Genomic DNA, 26,450 nt, shown 5'->3' with positions numbered 1-26,450 from the left:
AGTTTTAGGACTACATAAACATTAAATGCAGCGTAAGAAAGTGTAGACTGTCTTCTTTCATCAGAAAAAAGTTAATTAACAAGTTGTATGTGTCTGGAGTTATATTAGCTTGAAATGGGGTCGTCTGTAAAAAAAATACAATACATACATATTGATTTATATATCGCTTTAACAACAGTTGAAGCTGTAACAAAGCGCTAATGCTGGTGCATATGGCTGCCGCTGCTCACCCACAGAAAGACTTATCCTATGACTGTAAAGTGACCTTGAGAGTTTTGAAAGGCGCTTATAAATTAAATGTATTATTATTATTACTATAACATGGACAAAAGGCAAATGTTGCCTCCCCGTGGAAAAAAAAAGTTGCCAGAGGTCTGACAAGCTGTTTATCGGCACCCCAACCGCAAGAAATACCAAAACCTGAACAAATTCTGGAATGGCGCTGCACGTGACACTTTTCAATTCTGGAATAACCTTTGGGAATGGTAGTGAATGAGTTAAAATTCCAACAGAAACAGAAATGAAATTTATTCTGAGTTAATTCTTAACTTACATGGATCTGGTGTTATCTGAGCTTGAAATGAAGGCGGTTGTACAAAATACAAAACAATACATACATATTGCTTTATATGGCGCTTTAACAACAGATGAAATTGTAACAAAGCGCTAACATGGACAAAAGGCAAATTCTGGTCCCTCATGGGAGGGAAACACATTGCCAGAGGTCTGACCAGCGCTTTATCGGCACCCGAACCGCAAGAAATACCAAAACCTGAACAAATTCGGGAATGGCGCTCCAAGTCACATGGGAATGGCAGTGAATGAGTTAATAGATGAAATTCTGTCGAATTATGCCTTTAACGTCATTTGATATATCGAACGTTGATTGATATTTTGATTGTATTATGCCCTTTGTAAATTTTAAAACGCTCATCTCCAAGTGTGTTTTTTTTATTGAGTTACTTTGTATTTTAACTAGCTTATCCCGTTTTTTTTTTAACTGAGGTGGTCAGCGTGGAGCCGCTTCCCCCGTCGGCTTCTGTTTACATTGGCTTCAGCTGTGTATATGAGAGATTGGCTATATGAGAGAAGCGGAGAAGTTAAAAACATGTTAAAACTATCGACGCAGTCTTGTCAAACGTCAAAGCATCAAGTCGCAGCTTTTTATTTATTCATTCAGTGACACGATATGCGTGATTCACCATCAAATGGTTGCAGTGGCGGTCCGTGCATTTCACACCTAGGCCTTCAGTGAAGTCCTACTTAGTCCGACTTGAACAAATATCCCTCGTAATACCATAATTTATGACACAACGGCTGGAGATATCATTTACAAAAACACACGCACGCAGTACTGGGCGTGGCATCACCTTAATCGTCTACAACACAGGCTATTTTCCGGAGCAATTACACATCAATAAATCTGCATCAGCAATTAGAACTTGTCACTATACGTGATACTGCAAACACTTAAAAATAAAAGGAAATGTAAAATCATTTGTTCACAAAGTTTTATGAAGTCCACCAAGAATATGCAATCTTTAACAAGATTTTACGCTAAATTACAAAATGTCAGTTTAATATAAGAAAAACAACAAGACGTTCACAAAACGAACTATTTGTTGAAAATAAAAGTAAACAAATCTTTTTCATTTGTACTTGAGAATAGGCATACATGCGACAGCGAATTGTCCTCTCCTTCAGCCATTGTGGGTTAAAAAAGCGAGTAGATATACTTGGTTTTTCTGCTAAAGTTTCCAGGTCTGATCTCTTGTAGCTTGGTTGATTTGCATAGCGCTGCCTCCGCTGAGGTAAAGTGAGTATCCAATCACAGGACGCGTACATGTCATGTTCAACGCGAGGCCCTCTAGCTGGCCTTACTGTGTTAACTCGTTATCTGATTGGCTATCGCAACTATATATCAACTACATGTGCCCGTTCATGTACAGCGCACAGGCGCCCTCACTGTTGATTCTGAAGGCGTCGGTCAGATTTCATACAGCCTGGCGACACAAGCTAGCTGAATTCTGATTGGATTAAAAACTCTGACCTAAAACTACAACACTGAAAGGAGCATAACCAAATGGATATAATACAACATCAAGAAAACAGTATGTAGAATAATTATATATATATTTAGAAAAAATACTTTTTTAATGAAATTGACTTTTATTATAATTATGATAATGATGTCTGATTATGTTAGGCCAGCAGAGAAGGCCTTGCTGTCTCTGACGGCCCACCACTGAGTGATTGGTTGCCAGTATCTCCTGAGGTGTAATTTTTCAACTTCCTGTGTAAGCAATCCTCCTCTTGGGATGGAGCGTCATTTTTGGCGGTAGCGAAGATTGCGGGTTGTTGAGGTCGCGCGGTTGTGCGCGTAATGGCAGGTAGGACTCAAGGTCACTGTCAAATAAACTCCGACTTGACTTGACGGTGCACCTCTCAGTATATTGCGTTTTTTTTTAAGCAAATATATTTCTTTAATGGGTTTAATGAATATACGACTTTCGTGTACAATCGCGATATGCGTCAACATGAGGATGAGGTGGAGAATGTGCTTAAGTAGAGTGGAAAAAACGCGACTGTTTTTGCATTTACACCATGTTTAATTCTCTCTCTCTCACTCTCTCTTCCCCCCCCCCCCTCTCGCCTCTCTCTCTCCTTCTCTCTCTCTCTCGCTTTTGCTCCATCTCTCCTTTTCTCTGTCTCCCCCCTTTTTGTCTCTCGCCCCCCTTTCTGTTTTTCTCCCCCTCTCTCCCACTCTATCTCTGCCACCACTTTTTCTCTTTCTCCCCCTCTCTCCTTCTCTCTATTTTTTTGCTACATCTCTTTTTCTCTCTCTCCCCCCTTTGTCTCTCTCCCCTTTTCTGTCTCTCTCCCCCCTCTCTCCTTCTATTTATCCCTCTCTCTCTCTCTCCCCCTCTCTCTCCCCGTTCTCGCTCCCTCTCTTTCTCTCTCTTTGTCCCTCTCCCCCATCTCGCCTCGCTCTCTCCCTCCCCCGTCTTTCTCTCTCTCTGTCTCTCTCTCCCTCCCTCTCCCCACCCTCTCCCTCTCTCCCTCTCTCTATTTCTCCCCTCTCTCTCCCTCTCTCGATCTCAATTTCTCTCTCCCCCTCTCTCGTCACCCTCTCGTCTCCCCCTGTCTCTCTCTCTCTCTCTCTCTCTCTCTCTCTCTCTCTCTCTCTCTCTCTCTCTCCCTCTCTCCCCCTTATTCTCTCTCCATATCCCCCCCCTCTCTCTCTCTCTCTCTTTCTCTCTCTCTCTCTCTCCCTCTCTCCCCCTTATTCTCTCTCCATACCCCCCCCCCCCCTCTCTCTCTCTCTCTCTCTCTCTCCCCCTCTCTCTCTCTCTCTCTCTCTCTCTCCCTCTCTCTCTCTCTCTCTCTCTCTCTCTCTCTCTCTCTCTCTCTCTCTCTCTCTCTCTCTCTCTCTCTCTCTCTCTCTCTCTCTCTCCCCCCCCTCTCTCTCTCCATATGTCTCTCTCTCTCCCTCTCTTTCTCTCTCTCTCTGTCTCTCTTTCTCTCTCTTTCACTACATCTCACTTTTGTAACACACAACCCACTCATTTCCTTTTTCTTTAATCTAATCAACAGATTTTATTTCTGCAATTTAGCAGAAAAGGTGGACTGTCGTCTTAAAAGTGTGACAGACACTCCAAAATAAAGAAAAGAGTTGAAAAGTCGCATAGAAATGTTGTTTAATGTTCTCATCAATTTCGCATGATATGTTTGCATGAAGGTAATGGACGTTTGTTCTTATCTGATTCGATTATGATTATGCTAACCTTGCATGCTTTTCTTCCTATTTGAAGGAATGGGCGAGTTGTTATATCATAGCCTTTCATTTCTCTGACAGAGTGAAAATGAGAACATGCATTTTGTGAGACTTATAAAACGATACACTGTGTATCAATCATATGGTTGGCTTTTAACCTAATGCGGATGACTCTGGGCTCTTTCCCTCCGCATCAGTCGATGTTCACTGTACTTTTTAATTCATCTAACGGCAACGTTAGCCAAAATTACTTGTCACTTTTGGGAGGCTTCTTACATGGACGGGCCCTTCTTTTTTTTGTCTGCTTTCCCACCACCTCCTTTGACCTGCTGACAGCTGCAGATGGAGAGATAGGGCAGCCTGGAGCTGTGAGCAGGACAGGTGAGAGAAGGGAGGAGCCCTCACTCAGCAATAACCGCCCTGGGACATGGTGTCGGCAAGCTTAGAAATAGACATCGGTGGGTGCCCTCCAATATGGCGTTGCGGCAGATTTTTGCCTTTGACGAGTCAAGTCAAGGCGCTTGTTGCTAAAGCTGAAGATGCTTACAAAGTCTCCCCCGCCTAAATAGACGCACACACAAGACCTTTTTAAAAAAAAAAAAAAAAAACATGTTCGCCTCTTATGCTTTCCGGGTTCAGTTGTGTGGTCCATTTATGGGGCAAGGGGGCAAGCTACGCCCCACTCCTTACGCTTATGTTGATGAATGGGTTCTTTGTGGGCCTGTGGAAACAAGCCGCAGCCCTCTATCTTACCTCCATATGGTCGAGGCCTATACATCTCCCGTAGCCTCGGGCCGGAGTGAACATCTGCCTATCCCAGAGTGCACTTGGGCACTGTGGCTCCATGTGCTTTTGCCGGACCAACGCAGATGTTCCCGTTCCTCGGTGTCGGGTTTATTTTGCGAAATCCATGGACTGATTTGCCACTGTAATGCTCCATATATTTTACCTTCCGGAGGTTGCACGCAAGGTTGGCAAATGCACTGAGCAGGTTAGGCCTGTTTGACCCATATCTGAGAAATGATGCCTAAACATCCAAAGTCTTTGACTCTGCGTTTTCTCTGCACACTTTATTTATTTGTATATTTCCAAACGCTAAGGTCTGCTGATGAGGCAAAACGTCTCGCACGGCGACACTTTCACGGTGCTTTGAATGGGCTTCATCGCTTGTAATGAATCGGCCCCGAAAACGCCAATGAATGGTATTTCACAGCCCCGCTATGTTCAGCGGAAAGGTCGGTGCTGTTGGACAGTCTGCGGCTGGATGGATGCATGGCTTGATGAGCCAGCGATGAGAAGAAAGGTGCATTAGCATCATATGTGGAACTGTCGCGGCTTGGAATCGAAGCGCATTTACATGGGACAGGAGATGTGAGACAATGTGTGTTCGTCAATGGATGCTACGGCTTCATGTTTGTTTTCAACATTTAGCTTGTAGCAGACGTTCACATTTCACCATGACGTCCATGATCCACTGGTGAAAAGGACGCTTGGATCCCCCCCTCTTTCATCTAGAACTGCTTCATACAACAAACAATTAAATATGAATGAATGACTGTCTGTGTCTTTTGTGTTGTGTCACATTACTTATTTAGTTTTTGTTATTGCAGTTGTTTTGACTTCAAGATGGCGCCGAGAGTCAATGCAATGCTTTCGTCAATGCAATTTTCTCCACTGCGAGACTAATAAAGGCTAATCCAATCCAATCCAATCCAATGAACATAATTCTGTGTTGTTTGAAATAATCATAAAAGAGAAGACAAGGAATTAAAATGGTTGTGGCACAGGGCGTGTCATGACTGTAGGTACTGTAGTCTTTGCGCGTTGGATGCGTGCCTTGAAGCGATGTGGCCTAGTGACTGATGTGGGCAGCTTGAGTCGTTTAGTCTATGTGTGAGATCGCGGTGTACAGTGTGTCCGCAACGGGTGTTTTCATTTTGCGTTTGTAGGTTTGACGGTTTGTCCCTTTCGCAGCAGAAAATGTGACTCTGCCCACATGTGATGGGGTCTTATAGCGCTTTGGCACTTCCTGTTCCATTTCCGATGATGGTTTGCATACAATCCGGGGCTTGCCGCCTTCTATTTAGTCTGGCAATCGGAACTCGCGCTTTATAAATTGAGTTTGCGTGACAGACTAGATAATTTTCATGGGCTTCAAATAGTCTCAAAGTTGCTTTTCACATGCCGTCAAAACAGTAAAATTGGATGGCAGACGAATCCTTTCCTTTGTGAAGGAAATCCCCTTCACCACATGAGCAGAGATCATTGATATTGCGGAGAAGGCCTTCGTGAATGTCAAACACGGGGTTTCGAACAAAACGAAAAGGCACATTACAGAAAAAGAAAGGCAGAGTGAAGAAATAAAAACTTTTACCATATGCTATCAAACTACAGGAAAAAAAAATGGACGACATATGGATTAGAAGTTGGTCAAAGAAATAACTTGTGATCCAAAGCATACCACATTATGTGACAAACAGGCCAGGGTTAATGTGAGCGCATGAACAGATGTGCAGAAAACCAAAAGGAACAAGCTAACCAGACTTCCCATTTATGTATTGATTTATACATTTATTTATCTATTTATTTATCTGCTTATTCATTTATCAGGAAATTTATTTATTTATCGATTTATTGATAATAATGAATAATAATCCATTTCATTTCTAAGCGCCTTTCAAAACTCTCAAGGTCACTTTACAGTCACAGGATCAGTTTTTTTCTGTGGGTGAGCAGCGGCAGCCACACGCGCCAGCGTTCACTGTATATGTTTATTTGTTTATTTATTTATCTGATTATTTATTTATTTATTTATTTATTCGTGTATCTATTTATTTATGAATGTATTGGCTCATTTATTTATTTATCTATTCATCAATTGTTTATTTGTTTATTTATTTGTGTTTTTGTCAAGTGAGAGTATTTATGTATTTATCAAGTTATCTATTTATTTATCTATTTATTTGTTTATCTGTATATTTATTTTTAACCTATTTATTTATCAATTATTTATTTGTTTATGTTTTTATGGATGTATTTATTTGTTTATCTATTTGTGTATTTATGTATTTGTTTATCTATTTGTGTATTTATTTATTTATTTATCAATGTATTTATTTATGTTTATTTTTATCTATTTATGTATATATTTATCTATTCATGTATACATTTATCCATTTATTTATTTAGTTGTTTATCTATTTATCATCAATTATGTGTTTATTTATTGATCATTTATTCAGATATTATTTTTTTTTCTTGTATTTTTTTTTATTTTTGTATTAATTTATAAACATAAATTTAAATTTATAGACTAAAATAGGAATCCACGACAGAACACTAGGTGTCCCAAAAAAAAACACACTTTTAGACGAGTGTTCCAAAACTGAGCAGGTATCAATTCAAATTGCAGATTAATCACGGCCCTATAACAGTAATATTTACTTTTTTAAAGAAGGGAAATTGATTCTTTTTCAACGAGCAAATCGGTGGCTTCATCCCAACCCCCTTGACCTCATTTTACAAATACCTGTGGATCTAACTTTATATTTAACTATGAATGCAATAAGTGCGTAGAAACAGTGAGTGGCAGTTGGAAACCAGATGTCTTTTTTTTTTTTTGGGGGGGGGGGGGGGTGAAGGAAGCCAGAAGCAGAAGGTGAATTCCTGTGGAAATAAAGCTCCACAGAGAGTTAATTAAAACAGTGCACTGTGCAAACGTTTATCCAAGACCTCCGCCCCATCAGGGGAGATTTAGGAGTGTTCCCATTGTTCTTAGTGTCCACTATTCACTCGAGTGTGACTGATGGGTAAACGCCTACCTGCATAAAAAAACTGTGATTGATGGCTAAACGCAGGGTTGTGCCCTCAGGTGGGTCTGCGGGTTGCCATGGTAGCGACTCACGACAGTGAATGAAATCAAACCTCGACTTTGAAGCTCAGATTCAACCGAAACTCTCCGATATGATAATTTAAGAGTGCTTTTGTGCTGTTTTTTTTCTTAACACCAATGAAAGAGCCTACTTCGTGCTCGCCACCTGAAAAAGTCATCAAGACCAACTTCTCCATTATACCTTTTTTCCCTTCCTTCGGAAGTTGCTCGATACATAAACCAGAAAGTAAAAGTTTTGCTCACGTTGCCAAACGTAGGCTTCATTGGTTATATTGTCAAGAATAATTCAATTTCCATCTTTAACTTTGTTTTGGAATAAATACTTGAGCCTGTATGAGAATTGAGATTTTACTTTTAAAGCATACAGTGATACTTTGGCTTACGAACTTAATTGGTTCACAGAGTGTGTAAGGTGAAGTGTGTATCCTAAAAATTAATTTCCCATAGGAAACCATTAAAATGAAAATAATCCGTTCCCAGGTCCCCATAAAACATAATTTTCTACTTTCTAATTTTCTAAGCCTTAAAACTACGCAAAATATACCTTACTTTACGTATAATAAATGTGCTATGGTATTATAATTAAAGAAATAAACTGTGCTGTATAATAAAGTCATTTTATTCACCTTTGTGATGGTCGTTCATGGCTTAATGGAATGGAGTGACCGGTTTCATCAGCATTAAACACTTGACACACACACACACACACACACACACACACACACACACACACACACACACACACACACACACACACACACACACACACACACACACACACTTGAGGAATGTAGCCTTCTTCTTTCACCATCTTGAGGAATGATCCCTTGTAGATGCTTTCTCTGCGATAATTTTACCTTGTTCCTCAACAATTGGGTTCTGTTTAGCTGGGTTGATAGCTTTTTGCATCAAGTGTCCAGATGGCTTGTCCGTGTGTATCCCGAAAAATAGTTCGTATGCCAAGGCAAAATTTTCATAAATGTAATGTTCGTAAAACCGAAAAGTTCGTAAGCCAAGGGGTTCGTAAACCGAGGTATCACTGTACTTAGTTGAATCGTAAATGCATTTTCTTCATATATTTCCTTTTTCACACAAACATTTTGAATGATTTTGACGCCTGAACTGCATGTTCAAAGGTGCGAGAACTGCGTGGAGATGCTCTTCATCCGCGGGTCCAGCAACTGCGTTCAGTGCGACACGCCCCTGAGGAAGTGCAACTTCCGGGTGCAGCTCTTCGAGGACCCCACGGTCGACAAGGAGGTGGAGATTCGCAAGAAGGTGCTGAAGATGTGAGTGAGGGTGTGGGGCGTGGCCCCACCGTGTTTATGTGTCATCCCGTGCCGCCTCCCACTTCTTCAACCACCTTTGTCTTCCTCATTACGTTGTTTGTTTTGTAGACAATGAGTCTCCCTGGGGGAGCCCCGAGCGGGGAAGGCTCTTTCCCTGCCAGTTTTTTTTTAACTTACCCCCTCCTCCCCACCTTCTTTCCCTCCCATCTCAACTGTCCTTTAATAGCCCCTTAATTGACATCTAATGCGTGTCTATTAGGCCCAATGCAGACATGCTATTATAAAATGGTTGATTTAATGGAGTGTATTAATGTCGGCACATGTTTGCTCTTTGCAGTTATAACAAGAGGGAATGTGACTTCCCCAGCCTGAGAGAATATAACGACTACTTGGAGCAAGTGGAAGACGTTGGTATGGACGCTGACTGACAAAATGTTCGCTAAAAGGATGTTTCCAGCCGCCGTAATCATTTCTCCCCTAGCTGCACAAAGAGACGTTTAACAGGCATTCGTGCAATGCCAGCCTGGGTCATAGATCACAGGGAAGAGCTGCCAATGCTAACACGTCACCAATGCCAACTTCTCATTAGCCAGGGGTGTCAAAGTCATTTTTTGCCTCGGGCCACATTGTAGTTATGGTTTCCTCTCAAGGGCTGTTATGAATTTGGGGAAGCCATTACAATGTTTAATCCCCTCCACATATTACATATAGAGCGCACAACAAATAAATGAATAACTACTTTTCAAATCTCAAGTCAAGAATAATGACTGTTATCGTGGTTTACATCCAAAAATATGAAATTGTGGTTAAGATTTTAGCAAACATTATGGAATTTCACAAGTTTGATTTGCTTTCGCGGGCCGAAAAAAATGATGTGGCGGGCTGGATTTGGCATCCGGGTCTTGACTTTGACACCTGTGCCATAAGCTTAATAATAAACTTAATAATAATTATAATCATCATCATCATACTCATAATCATCATCATCATAATCATACATTTCATTTATAAGCACTTCAAAACTCTGAAGGTCACTTTACAGTCACAGGATCAGTTTTTCTGTGGGTGAGCAGCGGCAGCCACACGTGCCAGCGTTCACTCAACCCGGAATTAACTCAAACAGATAGGAAGCTAGCTAGCTACCTCATAGATAGCTAATAGCCAGCCAGATAGATCGATAGCCAGCTAATAGATAGCAAATAGCCAGCTAGCTATTAGCTATCTAGCTAACTGTCCGCTATCCAGCCAGCTAGATAGCTTCTTCTTTTCCTTAAATATAGATTTGGGAGTCTAAATAAATAAATAAATAAATAAATAAATAAATAAATAAATAAATAAATAAACACCACTAATCATAAATAAAGAAAATAAGCCATTTCATTTCCAAGCGCCTTTCAAAACTAGCGATCTAGCTAATAGCTACCTAGATAGCTACATATCTAATAAATAGCTAGCTAAATAGCTAGCTAGATTTTAGCTATTTTTTTGTGAAGATATTTGCAATTCCGACTGATGTTACAGACCAAATTCAACTCTCGGGCTTTAGCGCTTAATAATGCACGGGGAGGCAGCCTCTGAGGGTTCTCTTGCTCCAAATGAGGATTCAAAATGATTCTGTGTACAAGACGTGTTGTCTTACTGCTTTCCTTCTTCAAGGCAGATTTGTTTTCTTTAGATCATCTGTAAAATTTAAAATAACAGTGACTGCATCATTCAAGTCAGCCATGATGAACACATTTGGATTGGATTGGATTTGCCTTTATCAGTCTCGCAGTGGAGAAATTTACATTTCACAGCAGCAAAGTTATGAAAGAAATGAAAGTAGAAAAGCAAAACACAGGAGCTGCTGGAAAGGATTTAAGCTCTTAACCGCGCTTTGTGTCTCCTGCCTGTGCAGTGTTTAACCTTACAAACAATGTTGACGTGGAGGACACCAAGCTGAGGATGGAACAGTACCAGCGGGAGAACAGAGAGATCATCCAAAAGAATAAAGCCAAGCTTGTACGTACACATTTTTGATGAGTTGGATTTAAAAAAAAACAATTGGAAGGGGATAAAGAGAATAAGGCGTCACATATTGACACTGTGTGTCTTTGATTGGATCTCAATATGGGGTTGCATTCTACCCCTGGAACAAAATCTTGTATTCCGTTGACTTTTCCAATGGTTTTTAATGACTTGTTCATTTGTGATCGATGTGGTTCTTCAATCCAAAACCTCAGACACGAGAGCAGGAGGAACTGGAGGAGCTGCTCCTGCTGGAGCAGCAGGGCAATGAGCAGCGGAGATTGGACGTGCTGCAGGAGGAGCAGAGGCAACTGCTGGCTAAAAAAAAGAACAAGCAGGCTTTGCTGGATGAACTGGTGAGAAGTCAACGCGACGCACAAACAGAATGCCAATGTCTGTGCTGTTGCGCAAATATGAAGAACCATGATGACATATGACATGTCCCATCGCTGACACAAACGTACAAACACACGCACAGCCTAAGGGTTGACGGGTGATCATTAAGAGCTTATTACCAGTCATTGTGCTGCTGGGTGCATTGTTCTCATTCTGTGATTCCAAAGCCTCTTGGCTCCATTGTGTTGAGCTGCAGGCTTTGGAAGTGATTGTTCTCGCGGTGGCGGCCTACTGAAGCACCATCGCAGATAGCAGGTTAAGCTGTTTGTTTGTTTGTTTGTTTGTTTAAGGCACAGGGCCCGTTCTGTGTGGGCAGATCAGATCAGTGCTCACCCCCCTGGGGGACCCCCTCTGGGTTTTGACATCTGTATAGACCGGCACCACCCCACAAACAGGACATTCTTACATACATACACAAAACAAGGAGCCATCCCAGCTGTCTTTGGGGTGGAAACAGGGGACACCCTGAACCAATTGCTAGACAATCCCAGGGCACACATAGACATATAACCAATCCAGACTCACAGTCACACCTAGGGACAATTTTAGAGTGTTCAATGAGCCTGCCGTGCATGTTTTTGGACTGTGAGATGAAACTGGAGTACCAGCAGAAAACCCACGCAGACTTTGTAATTGCTAGACGCACTACACTCTCAACTCAAGAGGGCTTCAAAACTATAATTAAATATGTCATGTAAAAATGTAAAAATGCAGGTTCAAGAAAATCAAGGCTTTTAGGTGCACCTTATACGCAGGTGCGCCTTATATATGAAGTAATCTTGAGCCACAACACGTTTCGCAATGACTGTCAGCAGCCACCCACTCCGTTTCCCCTGTAGAAGAAGTAGCACGTAACCATAGCCTCTTCTGTACCGCCTTAAATTGTGATGTGCTTTATATTTTGAAAATTTTGATATACTATTTCTATATTATATTTAGAAAGCCATTTTCTTTCATTGAAGGTACGCCTTTTACTCCGGTGCGCCTTATATATGGAAAATGTTTGAATATACACCATTCAATGGGGGGGGGTGTCCAGTGCGCTTTATACACAAAAAAATACAGTAGTTTTTGTTAAAAAAAGTTTTTATAAAGTGGATTTTATTTTATTTTATACCATTTTAATAGGGAATTATCACGAATATATAATGGGAAATACTTAATACCAAACCTTTACGATTCCCGTATTTTGCGGACTATAAAATCCACCGCATTATTGGATTGGATTATCCTTTCCTAGTCTCGCAGTGGATATATTTACATTTCACAGCAGCAAAGTAATGAAAGGAATAAGGAAAAAAAGAAGTAGAAAAAAGAATACTGGAGCTGCTAGAAAGGAAGCCACTTTGGATTGGATTTGCCTTTATTAGTCTCACAGTAAAATGATTAAAACGTTTTCCAGATGTATGGCGCACTGGATTATAAAACGTGTGGTAAATTAAAAAAAAAAAAAAGATTTTAGGTGCGCCTTATAGTGCGGATAATACGGTAATTTCTCAAATTGTGGCCCGAAAACAGGACACTAACCACTTCGGCATAAACCTCCCTTGGACATATTAGCACTGAATGCTATTAAACACTTTTTTGGATCTTTAAATGTCCTGCCGAACCATCAAAAATCTCCTGAATCGTCACTGAAGTCAGCGTGAGGTTCTCAATCTGGACTAGTCCACACCTTAGACGGAGATACTGAGACTCCCCTACTTACGCACTTTCAAGTTACAAACAACTGTACATACGACCATTTTTGTAATAATGTACGAATTGATATGGGAGGACTCCTTTAATCGATTGCAAACATGTATGCTTTCCTCTTCAGAACTATTTGAATCATATTCATAACTGGATGAGTAACCAGAAAGCATCTTCTCCGAATCTGAAGCCATTGTTTTGATTCTCGAGGAAGGCAAGACGTCTTGGCGTGACGTCACGAAATGGGGGCGGGACTTTCTGAAAATCCCCAATTTGCAGCTCAATTTGTTGCAGTTTTAGCACTCATTAGGTAATTTTTATTGGTGTTTTGTCTTTGACTAAAAATATTAGCCTGCGTGTTTTGGGTATTTTAGATGCTATAAAACGTTTTTCTGATGTCATTTAGGAAACAAAAAAATGGTGTCGGTTGTCCTTTAAACATACTTATATAAGCCTGAAACATACATTCCATACAAAATATAGCACTGAGGGAACTTACAAACCAATTCACCTTATGAACAACCGTTCGGAACGTATCTCGTTCGTAAATTGAGCAGGGTCTTTACTGAAACACTCGACCTTTTTCGCTTCCAGCAATCAAGGATATGCAGCGCCTTTGATGCAAACCTATTTGTTTTCTCAGGAAAAATCTCAACTTCCTGCCTACCTCTTGCTCGCCAAACACAAGGCCCGCGTATCCCAGCTGGAGACGGAGATCGAGCAGCAGAAACACGCGGTCAAAACCACCAATCACTTTTCAACAGGAATCCAGATGGTGAGTCGCAACACGTTGTCTGTGTTTTGCTTTTCGCGAACGACATTTCAGATGAAATCTCGTGTCGGACCAAAAAAGCTCAAAGGCCGTTCCTACTTATATCCGGTTTCCCTTCTCTGTAAGAAAAAAATCCAGACTCTCTCTGTCATGTCATCACATTGCATATGGACCCTCTTAAGCTTTCCGTGCCTGCAGAGACCTTCCATTTCATTTTGCTGCTATTCTAGTTTCCAGTCATTTGTTTTCATTTTTTTACCGCGATGAGACAAGCTGTGTCATCACCTGAACCTCTCCCCCGACAACCCCCATGAGGAACGCTTCCATTCCCACAGTTCAGTGATGCGTTGGAGAGATATCCGTGAGGTTGTCGCCCTTTTGCTCCTGCCAAATCCTCCTCTTTCCTCAAGTTCTTCTATCCTCGATTGACTCTTCACCCAGGCTTGTTCCTCTTCATTAAGATCAAAAAGTGTTTCACTTTTTTTTTGTGGACCGGCGCAAAACTAAACTTGCTGATGGCAAGAGAAACGGCCATCTTACTCTGTTCTTGGTTTCTTCTGCGGTTGCAAACCCCAACCTTCATTTATTTTCACTCTACCGTCCCTAAGCCCTCCAGATACATATACTCCGCTCAGCTGCAAGTTGGAAGAACATGTGGCTTTGAATTTTCCTTCACCTCAAAATCCAAAAGCATGACTTGTGTTTGACTTGGTGAAATTTCAGCATAGACTGGCATTTTTTTTTTTGCAGCTTGCTGGAATTCATTTAGCTGCTAGCTTGCGGTCCCTTGTTCCAAAGACAAATTTGAGTTGGAGAAAACTCATCAGCAAAGTCCATCTGTCATGTAAGCACTCAGAGTGATGCCAATTAGTGCTTGGAAATATAAAATATTTGGCATAAGTAACCGTAGGACACCCCTACGAATGAAATGCGCGACATGATCTAGTTTTTGAAACTCTTGTCCACGCAGTGTTTCAGTTTTCCAAAGGGCCACTGTGAAAACCACTGAGACAAATGTGTCCATACATTCAGCATGGCGCTCAGGAAAAGCTTTTGGTGGACTCCAAAAATACAAATTTCCAATCCAAATACCAAGTGGAGTCTTAAAAACATGTCTTTGTCAACAACAGATCACTGTCCTCAAAACCCCAAGTGCTCAAAAATATTTTATTGACTCTTATCTTGACCCAACAAGTCTAAGCTTAGAATCTATGTTAATGTTCTCTGTGAATAATACGTTCATTATAAAACAAAATGCAGACCAAAGTGTTCCATTGAGTTAAAAAAAGAAGTCCAAACTCTAGACTCTGCTGAACGGTTGCGCCTTTTCGACAGCACGGATAAGCCAGCACAGTTTTTGATTAGGAGAAATGTCAGTGCTATTTGACTGTCATCGCTGGACAGCTCTGGGGCTATTGTGCTTTTTTGTGCCTGAAATGGGCAGCATATTCACAGCCTCGCTATGTTCAGCGGAAAGGTCGGTGCTGTTGGACAGTCTGAGAAGAAAGACGCGTCAACGCAGAGCGCTGATGCGTGTGTGGAACTGTCGCAGCTTGGAATTGAAACGGATTTACGTGGGATAGGAGATGTGAGGCGCTCTCTTTTCGTCAATGAATGCTACAGCTTGGTGTTTGCCTTCAAAACTTAGCTTGTAGCAGACGTGCACATTTCACTGTGATGTCACTGATCCACTGGTGAAAAGGACACGTTATCCTCTCCTTTTTCATTTCAATCTGCTTCATACGACAGAGGGTGCAGAAAGTGCTGATGATTGAATGACTCTGTGACTGTGTTGTCATATTTGTTCTTTTGACTTCAAGATGGTGTCGCGAGAGTGGCTGCCTTGACAGCAGCTCCTGTATTTTGTTTTTCTACTTCTTCTTTTCCTTCCCTCGTTCATCATTTTGCTACTGTGAAATGTACATTTCTTCAGTGTGAGACTCTTAAAGGCTAATCTAATCTAAATTCTTTGACCCTGGAACAATTTCTGCTTAAATCCTAAATATTGTTATTTGTCTTGATCATCAGTCTTCTTCTTTTCCTTTCGGCTTTTCCCTTGCAGGGGTCGCCACAGCTTCAGAGGTTTGATTCGCCTGTTTGTTTTGGCCAAGCTTTTACGTCTGATGTCCTTCCTGACACAACCCTCTGTATTTATCCGGGTTTGGGACCGCCACAAGAAGACTTATGTCCCCTTGTGGCTCCAGAACAAGCAACTCGCTCAGTCAAAGGCTCCCAAACTCAAAATGGTTGTCGGCACAGCAACAATCAAAAAAGCAAAACGATACTCACCAATTGATGACAATGCTCATCAATCAGTCTGTAAAAATCAATAAATCAAGATGTATTTTTGGGCAAAAGGGATGTTGATCCTCAGGAGAAAGCAAACAGCGACCGAGATGAATGAACAGTTGGGTGACTTTATGGTCTCTAATTTTATCAACCGTGTTGATGTGCGAGTTCATCTGTCACACACGCCAAGTCGGTGATCGCCACTAACCCCGACACACGCAACACTTTAGCCTGCCTGCTCTCTCGGGCCAAGGTGAGCTGTCACGAGCGGAATGGCATATCTACCCATGGTTGAGCCCACCAATCCGAGGAACGTCAAGATGCGGGGGCTCCAGTCTTTAAATAAAGATTGCTCTCGTGTCTCGTCGAAATATAGCAGCTGCGTCATGTTGTTGACCGGGAAGGTGCAAGCAAACATCTAAAGCCTTGCGCTTTACTTTGGGACGCCAACGTCGGACGACTATTCTGGTTGAGTCAGAAAGCTGTCAAACGCATGCTTGATGAAGGGAAAGCATCCAAATGTCAATTTGCTCCAGCCCAGGTGCGTTGAGAGGCTTCTTGGGATGTGCCCGGTCTTGCCTCAGGAATGGCTTGAAAATCGAGCGCTAATCCGCCACTTTGTACTCGTGCGATTGAAGAAAGCCCAAGCACACAACCCTGCCTAGTCTGAGTAAACATCCTTTGAAGAATCACTTGCTCGCTGGTATCAAAAGAGAATTACTGAATAGGAGGCAGTCAGCTTGTCACTGGTTAAACAGGCTGCTTGTTTTTTTTTTTTGTCAGACACATTAAAGGACAACCGACACCTCTGGACAAGTTGTGTCCATAATTTGTAAAATCACTTCAAATGACTTCTACTGAGCACATTTTACAAAGATTCCACGACATATAGCTATATTTTACGTTTTAAGACTCGCGCTGACTATTCAGGAAGTCTTCTTTTCGAGTTGATGACGATGCCTGACGTGACGTCTCGTCAGGAACGCCCCTGACCGAGAAAGTGACACACAATGCATTTTGGGTACTTTGTTTGGTCTGAAAACATCATGTTGATCCGTGTTGATGGCGAAATTTGAAGGAAAAACACATAAATAACGCGATGGTGAATCGTTGTGTGTCGCACCAACACTACCAATTGCGGTAACACCTTAAAAGTGGACACAAAATCTCAGCAGACAAATCAGCCCATTTCCAACGGAGCTTGTGCGCCATCTTGTGCATTTTCTGGGAGCTACATTGGAGTCCAGACGACTTGAATTGATACGGAAGGACTTCTTTAATCGATTGCAAACATTTATGCTTTCCTTTTCAGAACTATTTGAATCATATCAATAACTGGATAAGTAACAAGAAAGCATCTTCTCCAAATCTGAACTCTCTGAAGCTATTGTTTTGTGTCTGGAGTATCCTGGCGTGACAATCACGAACAAGGTGGCGGGACTTACTGAAACTCGCTATTTCCGAGGTCATTTTGAAGCAGTTTTGGGACACTTTATGTCAGTTTTATTGGTGTTTTGCATTTGACTAAAAATATCAGCCGGCGTGTTTTCGGTATTTTAGATGCTATAAAACGTTTTTCTGATGTCAGTTAGGAAACAAAAAGATGGTGTTGGTTGTCCTTTAAGTGCCGAACGATGACAAGTCCCCTCTCTTGTCACTTGCTCACGGTATAAATTTATGTTCACTAACAGATAAATGACAGCTTTGTGCAACACGCAACTTGTAACGCCTTGTCTCAAGTCAGTTATCGGTTTGGCCTTTTATTTTTTTATTTTTTGCCACAAAAGCAATGTCAAGTGTTTGCTCTTTCTCGGCATGTGTATTTACGATCCCGGAATCCTCCTCAGCTGCTTTGTTCCCGTTCCTCAAAGTGATTGACCAATAGGGAATTGCTGGAGTCTAGAGCGGCTTTCAGCAGCATCTTAAATGAAAGGTTCTCGCTCCGCTTTGACTTGATCCACTTGTCATAGACAGCAGAGCAGCTGACATAGGCGGCGAGGGACACGTACAATTCAAATGTACGCTTTGGCCAAATGTGGGTGGCAAGTTTATCCCTAGACATAGATGTGTAGCTGACTTAAATATCCTCGGGTCCTCTTTGGCATTATTCGATTGGATGTGATGTGACTTAAACTGTATAGAAAATACAAACACAAGCGCAAACATTAACACACTCTTCAGTCAGGTTTGTTTTGCTTTGTTTGATTGTCCTCTACGGTGACCTCCGATTGGGAGACGCAGTCGTCAGAGGAAGCTCAAGCTTAGCATGATTTTTTTCCCCCTCTGGCAGACTGGCCCAACCTGTTCTGCCTGCGAGGTGAGCGTTACATATTCCCCACCCCCTTCAAGTACCCATTCAGTATCTTCAAAGCTTTAATTGTACTTTTCTTGGGGGGAGGAGAGGGGAACAAAATGCTTTATTTACTTTTTCTCTGTAATCACTATGAACAAAATTGATCTATCTATCTAGCTATCTCGCTATATTGCTAGCTAGCCATCTCTATCTAGATCTCGCTAGCTACCTATCTCTAGCTAGATATCTCTAGCTAGCTATCTATCGAACTATCTTGCTATCTAGCTATTTCGCAATTTAGTTATTTAGCTATCTCGCTAGCTACCTATCCCTATCTATCTAGCTATCTTGCTATCTAGCTTTGTAGCTATTTAGCTATCTAGCTATCTTGTTAGCTGGCTAGCTCCCAGTTACCTATCTCTATCTCTCTATCTAGCAACTAGCTATCTATCTATCTAGTTATCTCGCTACCCAGCTAGCTAGCTATCTCACTAGCTACCTACCTCACTAGCTACCTATCTCACCAGCTTCCTATCTCTATCTAGCTATCTATTTAGCTATCTATCTAGCTAGCTATCTCGCTAGCTAGGTATCTTGCTAGCTAGCTATGTAGTTAGCTAAAAAAAGGACAGCTAGCTAGCTATCCTTTCTGTTTGTTTATTTGTTTATTTTGGCCGTGTGACTTTTTCCCACTTATTGAATTAGCGGAACTCCAATTGATTACTTCCAGGCCTTTTTGATAGCATGCGGGTCAGGTCAAATGCCAAAGGGAACTGTCTGTTGTGATTGGCACCGGCACATGTGGGCATTCACACCTCTGCCCCTCTCCTTGGCTTGGGCCCTCTTTAGGATGGCCTTGACAACCCCCCGCCTGTTTCTCAGGCAAGCCCGGCACGGCAGAAAAAGGACTTGTCAGCTTTAAAGGCTTTGCACTGGGGCAGCTGCATATCGTAAGTTATATTTAAACATGTAAGGCAAGGGCGTGCAGCTTTTACACTATTTGCTACCTGAAGATCACATGACATTTTGCATCAATGGAGAAGCTCTGTGTGGTGTGTACGCTATGCAGACAAAAGTATTAACACCTGCAAAAGCGGTGATGTGCGATGAGGTTCAGTCCTGGTGAGACACTGACTCCTCGCAATCAGCCAAAATTGAAGATGAGCCTCTATTTCAATTTTGACCGTAATTGCAACTGAATTTGTTTTCGAAGCTTTTTATTATGTTGCTACACTCAATTCCACACAGATGACAGATATGATAGCAAGGGCAAGAAAAACATTGAGTGATAAAGACGTCAAGTGTACTTTTTCGCCTTGGCCATCTCTAGTGAGCTGTTATCTTTCCAATGCAAGATCTCTGATTCAGGCAATTTGGAATAACACAAATCATATGGAATTTTATCTGATAGGCGCGACATATGGCAGAGGTTCTTATTGCCCCCAATGAGTCATTGTAACATCATAGCCGCCACACTGGAAATTTTCTACTTACGTCCAAGACAAAACAGTCAAACTGAATGATTTGGACAGAAAAGAGAAAAAAAATCCCACTCCTCATAAACACGCTGATGTTGTGGCCAATTACATTAAAATGTGGCCAGGGTTTTTTTTTTTTTTTACAACTTGGCCAACAAATGTCAGAACTCAGTGCCAACCCTGAATCTTTGGTATATTCAATAATCAGATAAATCTGTTGTTATTCGCAATATACCGGAGGTGCGAGACTTGAGTCGTTCAATTCGCAAAAAACAAAGGATATGAGAATATCATGTATAAGTTGTATCTTTGGTCAAATTACAGTGATACCTCAGCTTGCAAACTTAATTGGTTCCCAGAAAGAAATTGTTTTCCAGCAGCTCCTCTATTTTGCTTTTCTACTTTCATTTCTTTCATAACTTTGCTGCTGTGAAATGTAAATTTCTCCACTGCGAGACTAATAAAGGCAAATCCAATCCAATCCAAAGTGTGTTTAAGGCGAAAAGTTCGTCTGACAAACATTTATTTCCCATAATAAATCATTACAAATGAGAATAATCCATTCCCAGGTTCCCATAAAACATAATTTTCGATTAAATAAGCTTAAAACTACACAAAATAAACCTTATTTTACGTATAATAAACGCGCTATTGGATTGTAATTAAAGAAATAAACTGTACTGTATAATAAAGTCGTCTTATTTACCTTTGTGATGGTCGTTGACATAGTTGCCTCTTGATGATATCCAAGTGAAGTTGCCATGCTTTCTCGCCTATAATACCCTCACTCACAATGTCCCCTGCTAGCTGCTTTTCATTAATCCAAATCAACAGAAGTTTTTCAACCTCTTCTATTGCCTGAGACCGTTGCTTAGACAACACAAAAACACCCTTAGCCACAAGAAGCAATGGTCGACTTAGCATACTGGTGGTGGGACGCTAAGTCACACAAATGTGTATTTCGATGATCTCCTTCTTCTGCTCGACCGTAATTTTCTTTTGTCTCCTCTTCGACTTAACACGAGCCTGTGGTGGGCTCTTTTTTGGTCCCATGATAGCAAATGTACTCCACTCGATAGCAAACCACGTCTGCACTCAAAGGGGGTGTGGAAAACTAGTGGTTTTGTTCATCCGCCGAAAACTAGTTCGTATGCCAAAATTATATTCTCACAAATTTTATGTTCGTAAGGCGAAAAGTCCCTCAACTAAAGCGTTCGTAAGCTGAGGTATCACTGTATGTTTATGAAAATGAGTCAGCGTCGTTTGAAACAATTGAAAAGAAGTGATGTATTTTACTGCCATTCAACAGTAGTAGACTTAACTCGAATGGATTTCCACAGGCCGAGACATTCAATGTGTTTGTTTAGAATAATACTGTTTTGTTTGGCTCAGTTAATCTGCGTTCACTCTCCATGTGCATCCTTAGTGATTTAGTCATTTCCAGTGAAGCTTAGGTGGCTTTTCTTGTGTATAGGCCGAAGCGCGTGTGAGGCTATGGGGACACATGTTACTCATTTCGTTTGCTTTTCATTACCTCCCCTCTGAGCTCTCTTGTTTGTTCTGCTCTCCGCTAAACTCTCATCTTTCTATCTTCCTTTGTCTTTCTGCTCCATTCGAGTTTCGCCTGTAATTTCCCCCCTCGTTTGGTTAGGCGTACTCAATCTAGTTCCCAGATTTTTCTTCTCAATCGGGTTACTTTCTTCTTGACACCAAGTTAATCCGACGAAGTAGTCCTTGAAGGGCCTTAAAGGATAACCGACGTCTCCAGACAAGTTGTGTCCATAATTTGTAAAATGGCTTCAAATGACTTTTACTGAGCGTATTTTAATAAGATTCCACCGCATATAGCTATATTTTACATTTTAAGACTCGCTCTGAATATTCAGGAAGTCTTGTTTTTGAGTTGGTGACGAGTCCGTACGTGACGTCACTAAAGGACCGCCCCCTGATCGGAAAAAGACACATTGTAGCAGTCCTTACATCACGTCAATGTATTTTGCTGTACATGTTTGGTCTGAGAACCGTGTTGCACCCAAAAGCTGCCGAAAGAGGGCTCTAAGCTACATATAAGGAATTTATCAGCCTGTGGAAGCAGAGGTGGCCACTGGAGGTCGCCATTTTGTGCCTCTTTTTTTTGGGTGAGAGAGTTTCCCAAAATGTTGCCTCAAAATGGCACATGTAATTCTTTAATCGATTGCAAACATGTATGCTTTCCTCTTCAGAACTATTTGAATCATATTCATAACTGGATGTGTAACAAGAAAGCATATTCTCCAAATCTGAAGCCATTGTTTTGATTCACAAGCAATGCAAGACGTCTTGGCGTGACATCACAAACTGGGGGTGGGACTTTCTGAAAATGCTCAATTCGCAGCTTAATTTTTTGCAGATTTTGGACACTTGAAGTCATTTTTATTGGTGTTTTGCATTTGACTAAAAATATCATACTGCGTGTTTTGGGTATTTTAGATCTGATTGGATATTTTAGTCAGTTAAAAACAAAAAAGTGACGTTGGTTGTCCTTTAAATGGTAGAAGAGTTTTTTTTTTTACTGGTTCGATTACCTAATTTGTGAAACTCATTCAATTCATTAATTCATCCATTTTTTTCATCATTGCTCCACATTTGATGACATGGCTGGTTGAAACAGTTATTTCCTTTGTTGTTATTTTTTACAGGGAAATGAGCTGTCTGTGTGCCCCCCCCCCTTATCTTAGTTTATATGATCAGGTGAAAGTCATAGAGCGATAATCTGAATTAGAATCTGAAATCTTTGTCATTGCACAATATAGCATATACAGTTCCGTAATGAAGAGATTTCACGGTTGAACGAAAGTACCATATTTTCCGGTGTATAAGACACACTCAAAAACGTCAATTTTCTTCATAACATGAACCAGTGCCTTATACGCTTGTGCGCCTTATATGTGAAGTCATATTGACCCACAACGGGTCTCGTAACTGCAGCCACCGACTCCATTTCCTGTAGAAGTCGTGCGTAACCCCAGCCTCTACTGTAGCGCCTTATAATGTGATGTGTCTTTTATTTGGAAAACTTTGATGTATTTATATACAGTAAAGTCTCGTTATATCGATATCGGTTATATCGATAGTACCGCTTATTACGATACTATTTCTATGAACGCAAGGAGAAAATTACATGCGCGCAGGATCGGATATATCGATAGTCCGGTTATATCGATATTTTTTCCGACTCCCGAGAATATCAATATAATGAGACTTTACTTTACTATATTTGGAAAACTTTTTTTCATTCATTGAAGGTGCGCCTTATACATCACAAAATACAGTATTTTAAAACGTGATTTCGCCATCATTTCAAGCGCAAAAACAAAACAAACCCACATTGTTGAATTAATGACCGCGTATACCAATATCAAAGATGGTTGTTGTTCAGCATTAATGTTATTTTGTTATTTCTCTCAACATCTTGCTTTTATTCTTCTCTCTTCCAGGGTCAGACTGTATCTCTGCAAGCTGTGCCCAAGTTAGAAGAAGTGCTTTACCACTACAAGCCACTCCGAATTGAAACCTCCGGACCGCCGGTACCAGAACTGGAGCAGCTGGGAAGACTCGGGTAAGATTTTTTTTTTTATACACGTAAACCGTTTTCATTTCGTTGAATCGTTTTAAAAGGAAAGTTATTTTGAAACACAAGAAAATGCTTAGACATGTATTTGAACTGAAATTAAACTCGGGATTCAATTTATAAATAGGCTTTAATCTACACTACAGGGTTAAAATCCCCTTATGTTAAACCCCCCAGGGGTCAAGGAAAAACGTCCAAAATGCATACAGGGGAAAATGAGAAAACATGTGTGGGCAACATTGCACACACTATGATGCTATACATTAATTGGAATAATATAAACCATGAAATGCTGCTGGAAGACACGTTTGGTTGTCTAAACCGGTAGGGTTAAATATTATACTGTTATTTTAGAATACCATTCCCTATATTCAGCTTTTGGTCTTTATTTTGAAGAGTTAAAAAAATATTTTTAGATAGATAGATAGGTAGGTATAGGTAGACATAGATAGATAGGTAGAAATTGATATAGATAGACATAGATATACTGTAGATAGACATAGATATACTGTAGATAGCAGTGACGTGCAGTCAGTGGAGGCAGGTGAGGCAGTGCCTCACCTGTCATCATGGAAAGCTGTCATGGAAATATCAAATGAAAAAATAAATTAAGCAGTTAGATGTATTTAGTAATTTGTACTTTAAAGTTCTTGTCTATTTAACTTCACCGTTTTAGGATTTTTTTCAAAATCGCTGAATTTACCGTTCAAATACTAAGTAGAGACGAGCGGTGACGTCATTGATGATGTCAGTGCCTCACCAGCCATGAACCTCACCGCACGTCACTGGTAGATAGACATAGACATGATAGATAGACATAGACATGATAGATAGACATAGACATGATAGATGGTTGGATAGATGGATGGATAATTATCGAGTGATATAAAATACTCATATCGTGAAACACTTTGTACCAGAACTAGGAAGCCTTTCTGATTATCTTCTGATTAATGGTGAGACTGAAAGCAAATTAGCCAAGGAGCGCATCCCACAAGCCGCCACAGTGCCTCTGCAGGAGCGTCCATTAACACACACAGGAAGTGCACCCCCCCCCACCCCATTTCAACAGCCCCCTTTGGGCCAATCAATCCACGACGCCACCGGTCCAGTCCTCACCAAATGCAAGTCATTCATCAGTCAAACCCAGCGCCCGGCCGTCTGCACTGCAACGGCTCTGCTACTAAAACCCTCCCACCTATTGAGACCGGCTCGTTTTTATTGGGTGACAGGATCAAAACAAGGTCAGGTTTTATGGGAGGTGGGGAACGTGGACCGTGTTCAATAATGTCTTTCCCTGACAATAACCTTCATTTGATGGAGATAAGCATCTTTTGCATATTTTATTTTGGTTGTCCTTCAGTGTAATAGCAATGTAAACTGACATTTATATTACTCCAGAGACACAAAAAGGTCTTGATTGAGGAACTCCGACCCCCTCAGATCAACCGTAATGCCAAAAATGCAATATGTCGTCAAGTGACAAAATGAATTGCTGTCCCAAGCAAAACTATCGGAATGGTAATGTCAATTCCTTGGTTTCATACCGAAGACATTTGATCTTCAGTTGAAAAGATGACAAAGGGACAAAAAGTTCAGAATTACAGCTGTTATTTCCTGGTATTTACATCTAAGATACGTTTAAAAAAACTTGGGACAGAACACCTTGGGACAGAACACTGTTTTTTTAAAGACAGGTGATGAACGGTATCACAAAGAAGACTTTGAGAGAAGAACTACACAGGTCATACAAGATGCACAAAAATAAATAACACATCTGAAGGCTTCATCTGAACTTCAACCAAAGGGATGGAAAGGCCAAAGTACGATGAAAGAAAAGATCTGCTTCTCATCCAAAAGCACACAAACACATCTGTGGAGGAAATTTTGTATGGCTGCTTCCAGAACGAGCGCAGTCCGTCTTTATTGATGATGTAACGTTTGATAGAAGCCGCAGAATGAATTCTCAAGTCTATAAAACCATTTCGTCTGGCCATTTGCAGAAAAATGCACTTCGTCGGGGGGATTCTGAGACTGGCCCAGACGATGGGTTGCAGTCTTGATGCAGTTATCGAAACAAATAGTTGTGCAATCACCAAATAGTGGATGCTATTCATTTTCAGTTCATTTAAATGTCTGTCACTGTACTTTGCTTGTATTAGCCTTTATTATTCTGGCAGTGGAGAAATTTACATTTCACAGTGTAAAGTGATCGAAGAAAGGAAAGGAAGAAGTAGAAAAACAAAATCCAGGAGATGCTGTAAAGACAGACTCTCACGCCGCCATCTTGAAGTCATCACAAACACTCTAATAGCACCTCTGTGTGCATTAGCTATTTTTTTCCATCTATTGGCTATGTATTAGCTAGCTGGCTAGCTTTCTATCTATTTGAGTTACTTCTGGGTCGAGTGAACGCTGGCGTGTTTGGCTGCCGCTGCTCACCCACAGAAAAAAAACGTGAATGTAAAGTGACCTTGAGAGTTATGAAAGGCGCTTATAGATGAAATGCAATATTATTATTATTATTAGTAGTAGTAGTATTAGTATTATTATTATTACAAAAACAACAAAACACTAAATAACAAATATTGTGACAACACAAAAGACAAACACTTATTCATTCATAAGCACTTTCTGCACCCTCTTTGTTGTATGAAGCAGTTCTAGATGAAAGAAGAGAGGATCAAAGCGTTCTTTTCACCAGTGGATCAGGGATGTCATTGTGGAATGTGCACGTCTTCTACAAGCTAAATGTCGAAAACAAACACGAAGCTGTAGCATCCATTGACGAAAAGAGACTGTCCTACATCTCTTATCCCATGTAAATCCACTTCAATTCCAAGCCGCGGCTGTTTCACATACGCATCGGCGCTATGCGCTGACACTCCTTTCTTCTCATCGCATCAAAAAAGCATCACTTTTGCTCAAAAATGAGTGACTTCCCCCCCAAAAAAGAT

The 26,450-nt window shown here is 40.9% G+C and overlaps 1 protein-coding gene across 1 annotated transcript in view; it reads left to right on the top strand.

Moving 5' to 3' along the window:
* mnat1 (MNAT1 component of CDK activating kinase) overlaps positions 1-26,450 on the top strand; it is a 46,846-nt gene that overhangs the window by 3,417 nt on the left and 16,979 nt on the right. Inside the window, exons 2-7 of the mRNA XM_089004250.1 lie at positions 8,804-8,956; positions 9,294-9,367; positions 10,854-10,957; positions 11,179-11,319; positions 13,695-13,826; positions 23,360-23,481. Of these exons, the coding sequence (XP_088860376.1) occupies positions 8,804-8,956; positions 9,294-9,367; positions 10,854-10,957; positions 11,179-11,319; positions 13,695-13,826; positions 23,360-23,481 (726 nt within the window). The remainder of the gene's footprint in view (positions 1-8,803; positions 8,957-9,293; positions 9,368-10,853; positions 10,958-11,178; positions 11,320-13,694; positions 13,827-23,359; positions 23,482-26,450) is intronic.

Source organism: Hippocampus bargibanti, linkage group LG09 (assembly GCF_051943395.1).
Source record: "Hippocampus bargibanti isolate YZ-2025 linkage group LG09, ASM5194339v1, whole genome shotgun sequence".
Lineage (NCBI taxonomy): Eukaryota > Metazoa > Chordata > Actinopteri > Syngnathiformes > Syngnathidae > Hippocampus > Hippocampus bargibanti.
The sequence above is the reverse complement of the archived record's forward strand: the minus strand, read 5'-3'. Positions and strand labels throughout refer to the sequence as shown.